The sequence below is a fragment of the Nelumbo lutea genome, chromosome 1, assembly GCF_056320005.1.
Source record: "Nelumbo lutea isolate HS-2025 chromosome 1, American lotus-T2T, whole genome shotgun sequence".
Lineage (NCBI taxonomy): Eukaryota > Viridiplantae > Streptophyta > Magnoliopsida > Proteales > Nelumbonaceae > Nelumbo > Nelumbo lutea.
The window spans coordinates 136,740,541-136,759,476 of record NC_142684.1 but is presented as its reverse complement, the minus strand read 5'-3'; the positions used below and the strand labels follow the sequence as shown (position 1 = coordinate 136,759,476).

Here is an 18,936-nt window from a genome sequence, read left to right as displayed (position 1 = left end):
TTTAGTGAAATGGAATCAGTTTATTCACAAAAAAAAAAAAAAAAAAAAAAAAAACCGACCCCGTGAAAATGGCAGCCTTTGAATGTTCATATTTGAGAGTTATAGCCTTATTAGGACATGTTGGGTCGGATCCAGCAGCTCCTCCATTTAGTCGGGTCGGGTCAACCCATATCAACCCGGCACTATAAATAATTGCCACTTAATTAGCGATAACGCACTCAGAAGCTGTAATTAAAAGCCCTAAAAACCACTTAATAAGAACGTTTAATAAAAAAACTGTAGTGGGTCCAACTTGGGAGAAGAAAAAAAGTGAAGTGGGGCCCACGCTTCTATATACCGTACTCATTTGTTAAAACAGGTGTTCCAGTAGCCGGGTAGCCGCTGTCTATAAAAAAAAGGCTGGACCTCCTACCTTTTCATCCTAGTTTCCATCTCTGTTCGTCGTCTTTCAGTCGCTCTTTTTCCAACTTCGTTACTTTTCTCGCTTCCAGGGTTTTCGCAGGTTTTTCCCTCTGTTTAGAGGATCTTCGTCCTTGCATGGCAGTGAGCTTGCTGGGTCATGAGGTATCCGACCTCTGCCTTGGAAAACCGGCGCTGAGGTCGCTCTCGATCTCTGCCACCATTGGCGACGCGTTATCGGTGCTCAAGAGCTCAGAAGAGAACTATCTCAGCCTGTGGAGCTGCGATCACTCATCAAAGCCCAAGGTCGACTTCGAAGATTGTCGATGTATCGGGAAGATTTGCATGGTTGATGTTATCTGCTTTCTCTGTAAAGAGGAGAACCTTGTGTGTCCTTCTTCTGCGTTTAAATCTCCGATCTCTGTTCTTCTTCCCAAGGCTGCAGGGTTTGTGAGGCATGTTGAACCACATTTCAGGTTAAGATAAAAAAGAAAAAAAATCATTAGCGTCTGTTCAGATTTGAATATATATTTTTCCATGTCGAGAAATTTTCAGGGTGTAACTGATTTCTTTTTCGCTACTTAAAATATATATTTTTTTCATGAAAATCCTCTGCCAATGGTCACTGCCTTTCAACTAAAATTTCCTTTGTTTACCCTTCAGTTCCGGATTGTTACATGAATTTTGTTCTACCATTTTATTGATCTTCTCATATCAAAATTTGTCATTTATCATAAATGCAGATGCGTCTATTTCTTGGGATTTATTTCCAACTAAATATCTCTTTTTTTACTTTTACTATGTAAAAATTTTCAAGTAAAATAGTTAGGCAATTAATTTCTGTTTCTCCTTTTTTCTCAGCTTGTTAGATGCGATTCGTCTCATTCTCGAAGGAGCCCAGAACCTGATCGTTCCAATACAGAGCAGCATCAGCAATAATTCAAGGAAAAAGCTCCTCCAGAAATCTTCGTTCGGTCCTACACTCCACAACGGCCGGGAGTTCTGCTGGCTCACTCAGGAGGACGTGATTCGGTTCCTCCTCAGCTCCATCGGTCTCTTCTCACCCATCGCGGCGCTGTCCGTCGAATCTCTCGGCATCATCAGCACTGAAGTCCTGGCCGTCGGATACCACGACCCGGCCTACTCAGCTGTGGACTTGATCTCCAGTTCCCTGTCTCAGCAGACATCCGTGGCCGTGGTGGACGACGAGGGGAAATTAATAGGGGAGATCTCCCCATTCACCCTGGCAAGCTGCGACGAGACCGTCGCAGCAGCGATCAGGACCCTGTCCGCAGGAGACTTGATGGCTTACATCGACTGTGGAGGCCCGCCGGACGACTTGGTTCGAGTGGTGAAGGCGAGGTTGAAAGAGAGAAAGTTGGAGGGAATGCTGGAGCTGTTGGAGGAATTCTCTGTTTCTTCGACATCATCGTCTTCTTCGATGTCTTCTTCTTCAGATGAGGAATTCGCCTCGTCGCCGACGGCGCCATTGCGGTCGCGCCGGTATAGCCGGTCGGGGAGTTACTCGGCAAGGATGGTGAGGAGGGCGGAGGCGATCGTGTGCCATCCAGGGAGCTCGTTGGTGGCGGTGATGATTCAGGCGCTGGCGCACCGCGTGAATTACGTGTGGGTCATTGAAGACGATTATAGCCTCGCCGGAATCGTTACTTTCTCCGAGATGCTGGACGTCTTCGGTGATTATCTGGAGTCCATGGAGTAGAAGGGAAAATGATGGAGAGAGAAAGAGGCTCCAAGTGTTCAAACAGATGGTGAACACAAAAACTTTCAGAAATCGGAGAAAAAAAAAAGAAAAAGAAAAATGCAGTGAATCCAGGGATGTGAATATTTTTCTGAGCTTGTTTGTTTGTGCGTGTATGATTTTTGTATCTTCTCTCCTTGATGTTTTTGTCTGTTTAAAAACGAAAAATCAAATCGATTTGAGGCTCTCGGTTGAGACTTGAGAGGCAGCATCTGATCTGACAGAAACCGATCCAATGGTAAAATGCTAAAAAAACGCTCAACCAAATGTGATCGTGACCACTCCTTTCGGCTTTGTCAAAGAGATTATTATCTGATTAGTGTGTCTTTGGAACTGATTCATAAAAAGCAGGAACCCCTCCCTCCGATTTGCAGTCCTGTTTGTAATCAGGGTTGTCATCATAGGCAAGGATTTGCAGCTGAGTTTGCACTCGGGGTAGGCTCAAACAAGTGAACAACTAAAAATTGGATTTCAGAGGGACACCAACCACTCATCTGTATTCTGTCGTGTAAAAGTGAGAGAAAGGAACAGCAGTTTATGTTGTTTATCTCATTTTCCCTGCAAATTAAGGAATGTTTCAGCAAATCAGAATAAAAGAGAAATAGGAACATGCATTGACATTTGACAACCGGTGAAATTGAAGTGAAATCAGCGGACCCGAACAGAATCAGTTTTTCGAAAAACACAAACAATCAGGACCCCCCTATGCATCACAATCAGCATCGAAATAAGCCACCATTGCCGATTTTTGAGAAGCATTTTCTCATGCAACAATACACCGATTTGTGAGAAAATGATGATGTATTTTGTTTGCCAGTGTTGTTGTTGCCACGTGCCACGTTAATGCCATATATACAAACATTGCAAGCAACCGTTGGTCAACGATCATAAAGGATGTTTTGATATAAAACTCCATTCTCGGTTTAAATTAATTTATCAGCGTTTGAATAAATTTAAGTGGAGTTTTATATTGTAAATCAATTTAAATTTTGATGAAGGGTAATTTGGTCCTCTAATGAGATAATGATACGCGGCATCTCAAAATAATTGAATAATACCTTGGCACCACGTAAGTAGATCATCTCGGACACTTTATAATTGCATCAATAACCTCGGAGCCACCTCGATAGACCGAACTATGAATAACTATATGAGATCTCAAGTCGATGTGTGATGGGACATGCTTCCATCAGACTACCCCAATTCTGTCAAGATGCCAAGTCGGCATGAGAGGCGACCTGCTTCTGCCAATTTGGCCTGAATTCAATTAACGATCTGTCGGATCGGATCTCCCCCTTGAGTGAGTTATTGTCTACGACTTCTATGGGATCATGACGCTTGACTATTAGACCTGTCTATCCGCATCGTTCAAATCGGAATTGATCGGACGAATCTTTATCCCTCTGTGTGGATCACGTATCCAGTTGAGAGATTTCCTCCAAACTTGGCGGGCACGATTTCCCTAGAATCTCAAATGCATTGCAGGGAGTTCTCGGTTCCTTACGCCTATATAAAGGTGCTCCCTCCCTTTGAGAAAGTATTCACAATTCAGCTCTCAAATACTCTAGTTCCTAGTTCTCTCCAAAATCTCCAATTCAATAACTTAAACTTTAGAGTGCCCATCCCAGAAAAAACAAACCAGGCACTCTAATATTGTTTCTTTGCAAGTCGATCCTACGTTTTTCCAAGATCAACAGTCGAAACCATTTTATGATTTGGTGTGAAACTCCACCGATAGAGTTCTACATCCATGAGATTCTACACTGCTTCCAAATGCAGGCTAAAGGAAGAGTTTCTCAATTTTCAGAGCGGCCAAAGGTCCCCCACGCAAGGAATATCAGGAATAGTGCCTGCATAGAACAAGCCCAGTGCTTCAACAAAGAGGAGGAGCTCTTGGAATCTGTTTGTTATTATTTAATGTTTTTTTATTATATATACTGTGTAATCAGCTCTATCATTACACATGAGTATGACATGTCAAGCACACAACTTTTGAATAAAACAATGGGTCTCTGAAATTCAACAAACCGTCCCCTTTTTCCCTCCAGCCCGAAGCTCAAAGCCATAGTACATCCTGCCCGTGAATTTGGCATCAATTCACGGTCAGGATGCATTTCCTCTGTTGGGGTTATAAAATTCTGATATGGGCTGATTGGTCATTCTCCCTAGTTTCTTTTTTTTTATTTTAATAATAAAGAAAAGAAAAAAAAAGTATGTCTGCAGCTCTAGACCTGATTAAACTACAGAATTTCATCTTTTAATTTGTATATTATTGACTAATTTGGTACAGACAGTTTCACCAGCAATATCTGATTTCTCCTCTGGTTGGAATTAGGTAAAGCCCATCATCTGAGATCTTTGATTCAGCATCTAACACTGGATGGTCTGAATGCAACAAATTAAAATAGCATTGTCGGTTGAACTCAAACTGGCAATCCTAGTTGCCTAACCCGAGAAACCTCCGGCATCCAGATGATAATCCATGTTTGTTCACCATGAGTTGATGGGTAGAGTCGCCATTGACCATGTGTGACGGCAATACAGTATCTTTGTCCATTGATGACTCCATTCTGGAGATTCAACAAACATCCACATGTTTATTGTGTAGGGCTGCAAATGGATTTGATTGCTTAGGGGACTTTTAGGCCCAAACCCAACCCAAGTTAGTAAAGACTTAAGCAGTCAAACCTAGAAGTTGGGTTGGGTTGGGCTTAGATTTGAACGACTTGACCGAACCAGGTTGCATTTTATAATCTACAATTAATTAAGGAGATCTGAGTGAAGAACCTCTTTCTCAAAATTTACCATGTGCTGCAACAAGGAGGTAAAAATTAGTCCAGTTGGACTTTCTGTATTTTGAGAAGATCATTCAAAAGTATACACTGCAAAGAGGTTTTGATCTTCAAAGACTAGCTCACAATCTTTTTTGATATGCTAAACTTTAGAAAGCTTTTACTAGAAAATTTATCAAACACAACCTTATTAATTTCTAATATTCTTGCTTTTAGAGTATTCTGTACTTTTAATTGATAATATTGTCATTTGCCATTGCAATGAATCTTGTTTCTACTTAAATGGAAGGAATGCTCCTTTAATTTTCCTCAGTCGATGTTGCCATATCAAGAAGAGCATTCTCTCTTTCCTTACAAGGATGGAACTAACATGGCAAACTGCTATACTCACTACTCAGATGTTTGAAAATTGTTTATATTTTCCCTACATAAATAAAGCCAATGACCCAGTAGTTGAGATGTCAGCATCCCTCTAAAAATGGAGGCACAAGATCAAATCTGAGGAACTACAAGTTCTCTGTGGGTAGGTTGATGGACCTCCCGTCCCGTGCACCCTACTCTAGGGATTTTATTTGTATATGATAGAATATCACCCCTATGCCTTTGTATTCATCATTCAACCATGAGTTACCCAAATGCAAAACTGGATTATGATTCCTTCTTGAATATTCTGTTATTCAACTAGTTTATCAAAGCAATAAGTTATTCAGTTCAGCTATTTTAGCTATTATCAATTGGCCCTTTAATTGAGATTGGTTTCCACCTAGACTTCAGTTTCGAGAAAAAAAGATATCCAATCATAAGAAACAAATGGCAAAATTTCCCTGAACCATTTCGATCTGTGTAAATTTTGTTACAATGGATCTATACTATTCTTGGTTTTGTGCAGGTCATAAAAATTAAATCCATATACCATATATTATACATGGTTAATGCTTATATAACCAGATTTGTTATCGATTTCTAATCTAGCTCTTTAGGAATCAAACTTGCATTTAAGTTTTTTCATGATTTTCAAACTGAATTTGTCATAACTAGTACAACTCGTGCATTACATGATTTTCAAATGACAAAGCACGTATTCATGTCGTCTAAGTAATGAATCTCATTATTCCTTCTATTTACCACTTTTTCCCTTTCTTCTTTACCAGGTCTTTCCCTTTAGCTGGTATTCCAATGTTTAATGGATCTCACATAATTCATGTGTTTTTACTATTTTTTTTGCAATCTGAAAACAATGGAAACCTGTTCTTTGTTGCCTGTTTTAATGTTTAGGATAGAAAGAAGATGAAAAATGAACATTGAGGGAACCCTAATGAATTGACACCTTTATTGCAAAATGCCTTAATTGGAACAGATTTAATTTCGGATAAACATTTTCAGCGCTAAGGGTAATATTAAGCACGCTGCACGCTCAGTTTGGAAGGAGTACGTAGAGCAGCGCAAAACTTTGTATTTTGTAAGTCCATATTTGTATTTCTAATTTTGTACTAAGACCACAATAAGTACATTCTTACCATGCCTTCACACTGGTGAAGAACATTTCTTTGGTTATGAACCCAAAGAAATGAGTGAGGTTATGAACCCAAAATCTATTTGGTGAGTTGAAGTGTGGTTGTAAAATGTTTACATGACCCGGGCTGTTCAATAATTGGTTGAATCGAATCTGGTCTTTGGGTTTTCCAACCTCGGAGAGTGAAACAATGTCCATAAATTGGTCGAGAGATGCCGGACTAAGTTTGTTCATCACGCAAAAGAAAGCCTCACTGAAAACGTCAGCGAGAACAAGTCGTTCGGTGCAAGTTGAAGGTTCTAAAAAGGAAAAGGACATCAATTCAAGTGGTTCTAAAAAGGAAATGCCAATTGATTAACAAAATTTGCACAACCAACCCGACATCAACATGGCTTAGAAAAGGCAAAGATTGATAATGGCAAGTGATTATATCTTTATATGCCAGACGGCCAAAACCCACTTAAGACAAAGAATTAGAAGCGACTCATTAGTCATTAGTCATAGCTGGTCGGGTCTCGAAGGAGGAGTGCGTGTTTTGTTTGGTTTACTAAATCTGTTTAGTTTTATCAGAGAACTTGATCAAATCCAAACACAAATAAGTAAAAGATATCAATTTCCATATAATATGATGTTGCTCATGTGGAAGTTGTTTTTTATTTCAAAAACAAAAATCATACAAATTGGCAAACACCCTTTTATTTGGGCTACAATATTTCATAATGAATCCAAGAATACCTAAATATATATATATAAAAAAAAGAAAAAACAACTCTTTATTGCATAATAAAACCAGATTGCAACAAAACATCAACAGATAAATAAATATTACACTACCTTGGGACTTTTTTGACTTCCTAATTCCACATAATCTAAGCAAAACAGGACATCAATGCTATTACAACAATAATTTACCCTTGCACTATTGAATTAAAATACTTGCTTAAGTGCTCTCTAAATTCTTTTGAAAACAAAAAACAAAGTGGGATACTAAATTGCTAATCAACTAGTAAACTGCAAATTCACATTTTTGGCATAGAAGGTATGTTTTCAAGATCATACGCATTCTTCCATATCGGCAGCTTCATTTATCGTTTCTGGAACAATGATCTCAGTTGGTTTGAGGCATCCTCTCAATGATTCATGCCCAAGCTGTGCTCTTTCATTGTCTCCAAATCCAAATATGAGACCCCTATTAGTGACTACAACAGTATGATACAGCCCAGTGCTTATTTGAGAAATGTGGTGAGATCTTAAGCTATCAAGAACTCGAGGCTTCAAGATTTTGTCAGAAAGTTCCCTATCTGTAAACCCCAAGCTCCCAAATCCCATCCACCCAAAACCAAAAGCAGAGCCGTCGTCCACAAGAACAAAAGTTTTCCTCTTTCTTGCACAAACCTATACATAATTGATAATTCAGATAAAATACATGTCACTGGGAGTTAAAGTTACCACATGGGATCAACCGAGTCATAAAAAGTAAAGGAAGCACAAGTTAAAAAACGCAAATCCACAACTGTAACTTTCAAGATATTATACTTGGATGACAATATTGTAAGTTTTGCAATGTCAAAGATTCAACTTATTTAGGAGGATCTGAGATGAAATGACGAAAAAATATCATAAAAGAGAAACATGTGGATGAAGCCCATAACAGCATAATAAAACATTATATTAAGACTTTTTAATAAGGACCACAATCCCTTGAAAATTTTCATTTAAAGGTCTATCTGCTCTCCTCCCACCACCTGAAAGTAGTTCTCACCCAACACATAATAAAACATTACAAAGTAATATATCCAGGGCATCATAAAATAACTTATTTGGAAGCCATTGTTCAAAAGAGATACAACTATACAAGGTGAACATAACCTCATCTATGCATATTTAATTGGACAATAAGATCCTATAATCCTAATGATTTTGGGTGCCAACTGATTCACCATTGTGAATGCGCGGAAAACATCTACAATGGGTAGCAATAAAGCTCATTAGGAATTGGATCTTCTTCAGTTCTGTCAAATTAATATTTAATACCTGACTACCATGCAAATAATAAAACATTACTTTTAAGAATGTATCAAGGTCAAAATACATTTTTAACAATTCATCCTTATCATGTATATGACAAAATTGAATTTTATCCTTTCCTAGCAGGAATAGCAATAACATAGTTAAATGCATGATTCATGAATTGCATGTTGCAGTCCTCATCAGGATGATCAAAGCAATTTTGCCTTGGGTTTGGGTATAGAAATGAACCCTCAGGTTTTTGGTCATACTGAGGGCCTGCAACATGCCATACTGAAAGCAATTTGATGCACAGACCAAACTGTTGACAACCCCCACCCCCACAAAAAAACACCCCTACCGATCCCCAAAAGAAGACCTAATATTGCACAAAATAGGTTTTTAGACCAATAATATTATTATGAAACTTTATTCATAAAAAAATATTGTTATGCAACTTGCATTAGACATTCGAATCAATATAGGAATTTTGCATCATTCATTAGGGGTGATCATGGGCCAGGCTGGGCTTAGCACCAATACTAAGGTCTCTAGTTCAGGCCTGTTTCCAGGCCTATAAATTCAAAAATATTATATTAAACATTTTAATTATACTTCTATAAACAAATTTAGAGTATTATATAGTAAAATGATCACCCCTAGCATTCACTCATTTCCCTGATATTATTAAACCGGAGTTTCTGATGGAAAAGAGGCCTAACCTGGACGGCGAGGTGGCTCTTAAGGCTGTTTAGTAGTTCTGGAGTAGTCTTATCGATCTCGTCTCCATGACCCAATGCACCACAGTATCCTTTGCCCCATGTGTATACCTGCAAACACAAATTTATTCTGAGATCATGATAGTTACAACCAGGTTATAAATATATCATGATACTATAAATTCAATAAAAGTATTTAGTTTCCATTAAGTAAAGAGACCAACATATCCACTGGAATCAAGTGCCACCACATGCTCATCTCCTGCTGAGACACGGATCACATGAATTCCCTTCCTCTTGAATGATTGGATTACACGTGGCTGGAGCTCATTATGTTGTTCTCCATGGCCAAGGCAGAAATTGGAGCCAGACCCAAAGGAGTGTACTGTTCCATCACCAGTTACAGCTAAGGAGTAGCTTGGTCCAGCAGCAACTTGAACTACAGAACCTACACGCTCAAGCTGTTCAACAATTTTAGGTGTTGACCTGTCTAGAGAGTCACCGTGGCCAAGCTGGCCATGTGTGTTTGTCCCACATGTATACACATGGCCTTCTCTTGTAAGGAACATGGTAAAGCTAAGCCCAGTTGCAACCTACAATAAGGGTGGGGGAGGTAGGGAAGAAATTTCAGTTGAGGATAGAAAAGGATTACATCTGCAGAATGAAATAACAATTTTGAACCACATGCCTATTAAATATAATTTACCGATCTTAAGTTAAATATTTAACATGTAATCAATATCCACCGACGGAAAAATATTAGCTTCAAATATAAATTTCAACTCGGTTTAAAATAAATCACTGATTTCCACCTTAAGATATGATGAAGTACATATCACTTGAGTTTGATATTGAAGAACTTAGAAACAGTGCTAACATAAAGGTATTATTTTTGCAGAAGATACATGTTCTCAGTGTTGCCGTAAATTTTGCTCATCAGCATTCACACACCAACCTCAATATTTCTATATGCAAAAGTGTCTAACATCTAGAGGGTCAACATTGGCTGGAAACAATTCAGGTTGGGTCTGACCCAATTATTAATTAGGTTCCAAACACAACCATACTATTTAATAATAGGTTGAATCATGTCAAGATAAGGCCATTACCCAGTGCTGGTCCCTGCTATCTGGGATTCTGGGTGGGGGTCATGGTAGGGTGTACTGAATACTGATCTAATTTCTTACCCCCCTTAATCATGCTAAATGAACCCTAACTATCATCCCCTTGCAGTCACCCTTGAACATAGGCATAGTTGTCAAGGCACAAAAGCAAGAATAGACACTAGGGGGATGCCTAGGTGATTGGGCGTCCACCTAGATAATGATTTTTTTAATATAAATAACTTGGTTAGTTTTAGCTTCTTTACAAAATATGTTTACTAGTAAGCTAGTTCCTTAGTTGAAGTAGCAACTAACAGATATTCAAAGTGAACTCACATGAAAGAACATACAACAAAAGTAGAATAAAAGCAAACACTAAATAGTCCATAGAGAAAAAACTAGGAGCAATGTGCTGTTTTGTTAATGCAAGAAGGAGATGCAAAAAAGGTTATTTACTGATAACCTTTTATGTTAATGCATTTATGATAATTCAAATAGTAGAAAGTATTGTTACAGTATTACTGATAACAAATTTAAAGAATGAAGGAAAATCTAAAGAATTGAAACTCTATATTGTGTTGCAAGCTATAGAGATATGGGAGAGAGGTATATATGTGTTAATTGTGGAGAAAAGAGAAGGAAAAAATGAATTGATGAGGCCATTTTTTCTAGTATTAGATAGAGTGAGAGGAGTGATTACTGAGAAAACACACACACACACAAAAAAAAAAAAAACAGAACAAAGCCTTTAATCTGCCATTCTGAGAGAGAAGATGCTCTATTTTTGCTTATAAGAATTAAGAGAGAAGGAAATTTCACCAGTTCTGAAAGTATGCATATCCACTCTGAAAAAGAAGATGCTCTATCTGCCATTCTAAAAGTATGCATATCCACTCCAAGATTCTCTGTGCTTGTTAATGGTGCAGCTAGAGGAAATTTCACCAATTCAAGAGGGTTAAGACAAGGGGACCCCTTCTCTCCTCTACTCTTTTTAATAGTGATGGAAGGTCTAACTAAACTGGTAGGCAAGGCTGTGGAGGAGCTGTTGGAGGGTTTTGAAGTGAAACCAAATGGGACTGCTATTCCTATTCTGCAATATGCAGATGATACCCTCTTTTTTTTTTTTTGTAAGGCGTCAGAGGATCAAGTTCTTAATCTGAAACATCTCCTTTTCTGGTTTGAGATTGTATCAGGACTAAAGGTGAACTTAGCAAAAAGTGAAATGATAGCACTGGATGAGGTCTCTAATATTCAGAGTCTGGCTGATTTGCTGGGCTGCAATGTTGGTCTTCTACCTTCAAACTATTTGGGGTTGCCACTTGGTGCCAAATGCACATCCAAAGCCATCTGGAACCCAATCTTAGAGAGGATGGATACAAAATTGGCCACTTGGAAAGAAAGGTATCTCTCCAAAGGTGGGAAGGTAACTCTTATCAAGAGTGTTTTAGCAAGTTTGCCAACTTATTTTATAACTCTCTTTCCAATCCCCATGGAGATAGTGGAGATTTTAGAAAAAAAAAAAAAAGATGAGAGATTTTCTTTCGGTGGGCTGGAAAGATTCTCACCCATCTTGTGAACTGGGGTCAGATTTGCAAGCCCCTGTCACAAGGGCGCCTAGGGATAAGGAATATAAAATCATTTCACCTAGCCTTATTAGGACGTTAGCTTTGGAGGTTTTCTGCTGAGCCAGATAACCTATGGAGGAAGGTAATAGCCAAAAAAGAATGGACTAGATAATAGTGGTTGGGAAAGTGGTTCACCCCTATTGACATACGGGTCCAGTTTGTGGAAAGGAATCTGCAGAGCTTCCACCCTTTTCAGAAGAGGCATCAGATTTCAAGTAGGTGACGGAAGAAGGATCAGGTTCTGGTTGGATCCTTGGACTGGGGAGAACTCTCCTTAAAGAGCTGTTTCCCAGCTTGTTCAATTTGGCTGTTGATAAAGAGGTGCTGGTAGGTGACTCTTTTGTGCTGAGAGGTAATAGCATCTGCTGGACTCCTTTTAGAAGGGACTTCAATGATTGGGAGATTCAACAGGTAGGAAATCTCCTAGCTCTTCTTCAATCTCAGGTTTTAAATTTACAAACTCAGGATACAAGAGTGTAGAAATGGAACAGCTTGGGAGAGTTCTCAGTAAAATCCTTTTACAGCTCTATAGTGAGAAAAAATGAAGTCCCTTTTCCTACCCGGGCCATCTGGGGGACAGTGGCACTCTCAAAAGTTAAGTTTTTTATATGGGTGGCAACTTAGAGAAATGCCTTTCCAAAGTGATGCTAGTGAGGAGAAGCTTTAACTGCAGTGACCTGAGGTGCAGCCTTTGTAGTGTGGAAACGGAATCAGTTAATCATCTGTTTTTACATTGCAAATTTGTCTCAGAGATTTGGAGATGCTTTATAAAGATTCTGAAGTTAGTGTATGCCTGCCTTAGTTAAAGCATGTTTGGAGGCATAGCATATAAAAGGGATGACAAAGAAAGGAAAGGTTTGCTAGTCCTCCATTCCTTTGGCAATTCTCTGGGCTGTATGGCTTGAAAGGAATAGTAGGGTTTTTTATCACAAGGTCTCCTCTCAAGCTGAGGTCATCAACATGGCCATAGGGTTTGTTAGAAGTTGGTTTTCTATACTTAAAGATTTTAAAGATGACACATCTGATTATACATTTTTGAGGATGGCCTTTTTTGAGGTCATTCTGGTTTGTTTTTGTACAGCTTCTCATTGTACAAAGGGCCTTTTGATTAATACAAAATATATTTTACCTTTACTCAAAAAAAAACAAAAAAAAAAAATTAAGAGAGAAGGAAGAAGAATAAGAGGCATCTTCCAGAGAATACCATTATGAATACTAACAATGGAAGCCCTATGATGGCGAACATGATAATTTCTCATGGTGGTTGTGGTTTGTTCTAAGGTAGTGTTTGAGAACACTTAAAAGAAGTACTTTTTTTAACAAGTACTTCTTTTAAGAGCTGGGTCCACACATTAAGTGGTTATTAAGTGGTTTTGTGTGTTTGGTAAAAAAGTGAGGAAGAAGTACCTTTTTTAAAGAAGTACTTCTTTAAAAAGGTGACTTCAAGTTGACTTTTTTTAATTACTTCTCCAAAAAAAACGGGATGAACCAATCCCTAATAATTTTTTGTAATGCCTAAAATACCCCCGCAAGGGTTATACCTCCTCCTCCTCCATTCATTCAAACATCAAACCCAGGTAGCGACGCACCAGTTGCAGGTCCACCAGCGACGATTGGCAGTGAGGAAAAGTGGTTGGCGGACCTGTCATTTGGCCATTTTCTTCTATTTTTTGAAGTTATTTTTTCTCATTTTAATCAATTTTTTGGTCTTTTTCTAACTTGAACTCCCTATTCTTCGCAAATCTACACTTGAACTCCCCTGTTCGAGTTTCAAAATAAAAGTTGTCATTGTTGGTATGGTTGGTGAAGCCGACATGTTGAGAAGAGGTGGTGCTTTGATTCCGCTAGTGGGTGTGAAGATGAAGACCATGCCGTGGCCAGAGAAGATTCAGAATGAGTTAGATCTCTATACTGAGAGATCTACAGTAATGCTTTTGGCCTTTGGGTTACAAGACGCCCTTTTATGGATGGGTTTCTCTTCGAAGGGTGAATCCATTAATTTTCTCGACTCAGATTGCCGATTCGAAGAGAAAATCATTCCCTTCCCAAAGTCCCCCAAAGGTCAATTTTTCATCTCTTCCCTTATCTCTGACCCACCCACCCACCCTAGAGAATCAAGAAAATCGGTAGAAATGGCGAGTTTTGGCAATCGAAATCCTCCAATCACCAAAGAAACTCCATCTGCATCAACATCATTTACCTTTTTTGCCTGCACTTCAAAGCGTCAGCAAGCTATGGTTCTCTTTGTTCGATAGGAGATGGGGCTCCAATACCAACATCAGAAAATGGAGAAATGGACAGGGACAACAATGGGTTTCTAGATTTCGACGAAGCCATTGTCTTCTTTTACATCTCAACAACAAGATTAGTAATCTGTGGTGGGTGTGGAATATTGATAAAGGAAATTTACTTTACATGCACAGAATGCTTTTGCGACAAAAGTCTAGATGGCTATAATCTTTGCTGCAACTATTACGCTTCTAGGAGAGGCCGCCGTGGAAGACACAAAAATTTTGTCGATAACTTTGCAACACTGCAACTCTTGAGAAATAAAATAGAAAAGAAAAACTCTACCGAGGTAAGCCTAAAATATTTTAGCCTATTTATGTTCTAGTTTGTTAATTAATGCTTGGTCTTTGTAATACTTTCATGTTTGCTTCACTTTTCTTGCAGTTGCAGAGCAATGCGCTCGGAAAAAGGGTAGCTGTAGTTGCTACAAAATCTGTTGTCCGTCATGTTGTAATTCATATTACAATTCATGGTTCTGGGTTTGGACACCGGGAGTTGGACCTTGTAAGATATTAGTTGGAAGCAATGGAATCCTCCTAGGCATGAAGTTGGAGGCAAACCAGATGCTAAGATATCAAATTTACTAGCTGGGGATAAAGCTAGAAGACAACAGAAGAAGGAGAGGGAGTCAAGAGAGACTTGGGAGACGGAAATGGGAATCCGAGAATTTTGTGAAGGTTGTTAACTGGAGGAGTCTTTCTGTTGTCCAATCTACAGTTCTGGCGGTTTCGACAGTTCCGGTGAAGAAAATGAGAGGGAGAGGGAGAGATCCGAGTAATCTACAGTGGAGGGTAAAATTGTTATTTGTGTCAATATAAGCACTTATGGGGAAAGTAGTTTACCAAACATCCCCACCCAATAAGTGCTTAAAAACATAATAAGTGATTTGAAAAGTGGGTTACCAAACAGCCTTAAATGGTTGTTAAAATAAGTACTTCTAAGACAAGTACTTCTTTCAACAAGTACTAGGGCCTAAATAGTTCTAATGAGTCTATAAATTGAAAATTGGTCTTCAATGATGCTCTTAACCCTTATTTATATAATACGATAAAGTTTAATTGCACTAAACCTAAAATTGGTGTACCATCCTTTAAATAACTTAATGGTGAGCCACAAAGCAACTAGCAAAAAGGCCCCATTGCCTAGGTGTTACCTTGACAACTTCAAGCAAAGGCATTAAGATAACATAACAAATGCATTTATCATTAAATAGAAAAATATACAGATATATCCAGGCACACATAGTCTACCTGCTTGCAGGGAACTCCTTTCAATGCTTCAACAAGCCTTGGCCTGAAAATGGGGCGGCCTGCTTCTCCATGACCACAACAGAATGATGAATTATCTCCACATGTGAACACCTGTATCAAAAATCACATAAAACATAGAGGAATAATAAATATTCAGAATTGCCATAGGGAAAATATCATGATCCCAGCATCTCTCTGTATTAGTCTCAATATATTCATCCATCTGTTTAATGATCCTCCTATATATAATATAAGAGCACACAACAAGAAAAAAATCTGTCAATTGAAAAATCATGATTTGTTTCAGAAGAAGAACAAAAGAGGCTTTATAAAGGAACGAAAGTGAATAATTTCAATAGAAGATTAAATACATGTAGAAAGATAGCACTAACTTGAGTATCAATGAATGAACATGGACCAAAAAAGGGACAGTTGGGGTGACATAAGAGGGCATCGTTTAAACAATTATAGTATGAGAAAACACCAAACGACTAGAAAACCACATAACTGAAATTAATTTTGTGGAACCGATTTCACAGGCCCTGATATCTATGGTGTTTGCACCATGTATGAAGGCAAAATCAAATAAATACATAAAAGACAGGCAAAACAATAAATATAAAAGGGCAAAGAAGTGCATTGTTTGTAACAGTTTACCCCAAGCACCATGGATTGCCTGATCCATCAAATCTTGAACATGAAAGAACAAACCATTTTGGTAAAACTTCCTCTATACTCATATTTATCCTATATTTGCAGGATTTTTCCCTATACTTTAGTTGGTCATATCAGCATTAGATAAAACAAAATTCTATTCCAAATTCTCCACTATCATTTTGGACCATCCACTTGTTCCTTGGCTCATCAGAAAACCACTGTAAACACTACTTGGCCTAAACTTTATCCTGGGCTTAACCCACTAACCAAAAACAAATAAGTGAAAATTCAAAAATGAAAATTGTAGGGTACTTGATAGGAAACAGGGAAAGTTTTGCTTATGATTATAGCATTCTGCAAATTACCATTTCTGCAACCTTTAAAATAACAAGTTAGAGAAAAAACTTTTATAATCCAAAACAATAGACATGTGATGTATTGGTGACTACAAACCTCTCCCGACTGCATGACAAATGCCGCATGGTTATGAGAGGCTGAGACATGAACTACGTGTGATAAAGATGGGAAATTTATCCGGCTAAATGTTACACATTGTGTGACACCAGAACAATGACCCAGAACACCACATAAGTTGGATCCGCAAGAGTAAACTGAAGAACCACTAATCAGCAACGTGTGGTATCTTCCAGTGGTAATCTGCATCTGCTGAAACAAAAACATACATTTCATTTAGCTTCAAGCAAGGAATGGAAGCCCAAGCTCTGAGTAACAGGGAATATGAAAATTATCCGTTAATACAACAAATAAAAGAAGTAGCCTTTTTTCCTATTACTTTCTCAAGTGGGGGAAGAAATCAACTGAGTTGCTCGAGCAATCTTCTTTCTCAATTCGTTTTTTTTTTTTTTATCTTTTAGCCACAATATTTGAATCATACATTTAAAGTAGGACTACTAATACCAGGAACCCCAAAAAAAAATGAGAGAATAGCTATTTAATCGCTTCTAAAAACCTTCTAAGAAAACGATACTGATGACCTTTTCAAATAGTTCGGAAGAAACTTACGTAAATGTTTACGGTTATTCAGATATCAACTTCTACCTACCTATACATACATAACGTTCCCGTCTGTGCATGAAATCCAGGGTAATATGAACAGTATAAAACTTGAGTGTCTAACAAGTACCCTATAGGAAGTGATAAAATCGCATTTACATAACCTAAAATCTTGCTTACTCGACAAATCCCTATTAAACATTGACATTGCTGTTAGTACTAGCGCTGAAAATGAATGAAATTCTAAACCGCAGAAGTTATAGTGTGGAATAGGATGCACTCCCTAAATCTAGATTCTTGTTTTGTAGGCTAACATAAAAGAAATATATCCTCCAAAACATGAGTTTAATCAGAAAAGCAAGAAGATTGCATTTAACCTCAAGACCAACCTCGATAACGAGGAAAAGAGTTTTAACGCTAACAAATATCAAAGAAATAGTACATTGCCTGCTGAGGTCTCGACCATGTCAGAGGATTGCTCCACAGATTGCAAGAACCTTAGCACCCGCTTCCAATTCTCACTGCACCGGTCAAAGAGCTCTTTCTGAGTGTTAGAAGGCATAGCACCAAATATGGGATGTGAGTCACAGAGCTGGAATGCAGCGAAGTCAACCAGAGAGCGGAACTTGAGGGGGAATATGTCATGGCTCCCTCTGAAAAGGCGAGAAGTCTGCTCTAAACAGGCGAGATCAGCCGCACTCAACCGGCCGGAGCTCAAAATCTCTAGAATTAGATGACTGGGCAATTCTTCAATACAAACCAACCGACCCCGATCTGCCATTAGGACACTGTGCTTTTCTGCTTTTTGAAACTACCCAAAAAGCTGATCACTCCTTGCCTCGTAAACGGGAATTCTCAGAGAGAAAATTGACACAAGAGGAGCATGATCCGGACAGTGATGATGGAGAAATACGGTAGACAATTAAGGTAAATAATCATATGCGGGAATCAAGCTTGAAAGATAAAATTTTGAGCCGAAATCTCAGGCAATTAAAGCAACATATAAAAAACACATCAGACGGAAGACAAATGCAAGAAATTGAGTACAAAAACGGGGGTTTAGTATCAAAATTCGCAGGCAATCGAAACAGAGTATCGAAATAAAACATCAGAAGGAAAGAATTACGCCGGGACAATATGAGGGAACAGAAAGAAGAAGGCAAGATGAATTTCAGAGAAGAATGAACGACGGAAAACTTACATTCAAATGCAAGAGACACCGAGGAAGAAACAATGAAAATGGAGCTTTACGAAGAGAATTGAAGCAAATTTTGATCAGCAAAAGAGAAGAAAATAGAAGTTTTGCTCGAATAAGTAGATCGAAAGGGCATAGAAGTGAGGAATCTTATCAGGCAGAGAGGGATGGAAAGAGAAAAGAGAGACAGAGAAAGTGGGAGAAAGAAAGAATTTTTTGCAGCTTTACGGTGCCTATCCCGTCTTTTTTCCTTTTCCACCGAAAAAAGAAAAGAAAAACAGGCACTACGTATATTGATATATAGCGTAGACTGACGGAAGAACGAAAACTAAACAAACAAACAGAGGAAAAGAAAAGAATGTGAGAGAAAATGTTCCACCATCTTTGCCTTCTCTACTGTGACCCCTCTCTCTCGGTCGGTCCCGTCTGGCGAGATGGACGGTGGGAGCAGGGTAGCAGGTAAGAGAAAGGGAATCTTCCTTTCTAATATAGCCCTAGGGCTTTGGGCTGAATGGTGGACCCCACGATCCACTGTTTACCACGTGGAAGAATATCATCATGTCAAATCATTTCAACCGTCTGCATGGAGAGTTGTGTGTCATTCCATACACATG

General features: G+C 38.6%; 2 protein-coding genes across 6 annotated transcripts; one reads left to right on the top strand and one right to left on the bottom strand.

The window, feature by feature from the left end:
- The first annotated feature begins 360 nt into the window (after nt 1-360).
- Nucleotides 361-2,366, top strand: LOC148877815 (CBS domain-containing protein CBSX5-like). Of its 2 annotated transcripts, none has more exons than XM_088944391.1 (2): nt 361-875; nt 1,261-2,366. In XM_088944391.1, the coding sequence occupies exons 1-2, from the start codon at nt 538-540 to the stop codon at nt 2,117-2,119; spliced, it is 1,197 nt and encodes a 398-aa protein (XP_088800517.1). In that variant the 5' UTR covers nt 361-537; the 3' UTR covers nt 2,120-2,366. The 2 variants fall into 2 exon arrangements, with proteins under 2 accessions (XP_088800517.1, XP_088800525.1); XM_088944399.1 differs by having other exon boundaries at nt 397-854.
- Nucleotides 2,367-7,223: 4,857 nt separating this feature from the next.
- Nucleotides 7,224-18,781, bottom strand: LOC148877814 (ultraviolet-B receptor UVR8-like). 4 transcript variants are annotated; one of them, XM_088944359.1, is made up of 6 exons: nt 17,570-18,781; nt 16,567-16,776; nt 15,457-15,567; nt 9,414-9,782; nt 9,193-9,300; nt 7,224-7,858 (listed from the first exon to the last, which is right to left on the bottom strand). In XM_088944359.1, the coding sequence occupies exons 1-6, from the start codon at nt 17,906-17,908 to the stop codon at nt 7,517-7,519; spliced, it is 1,479 nt and encodes a 492-aa protein (XP_088800485.1). In that variant the 5' UTR covers nt 17,909-18,781; the 3' UTR covers nt 7,224-7,516. The 4 variants fall into 4 exon arrangements, with proteins under 4 accessions (XP_088800485.1, XP_088800477.1, XP_088800503.1 ...); XM_088944351.1 differs by having other exon boundaries at nt 16,567-16,779; nt 17,570-18,779; XM_088944377.1 differs by lacking the exon at nt 7,224-7,858 and adding an exon at nt 8,099-8,426.
- Between the last annotated feature and the right edge of the window lie 155 nt (nt 18,782-18,936).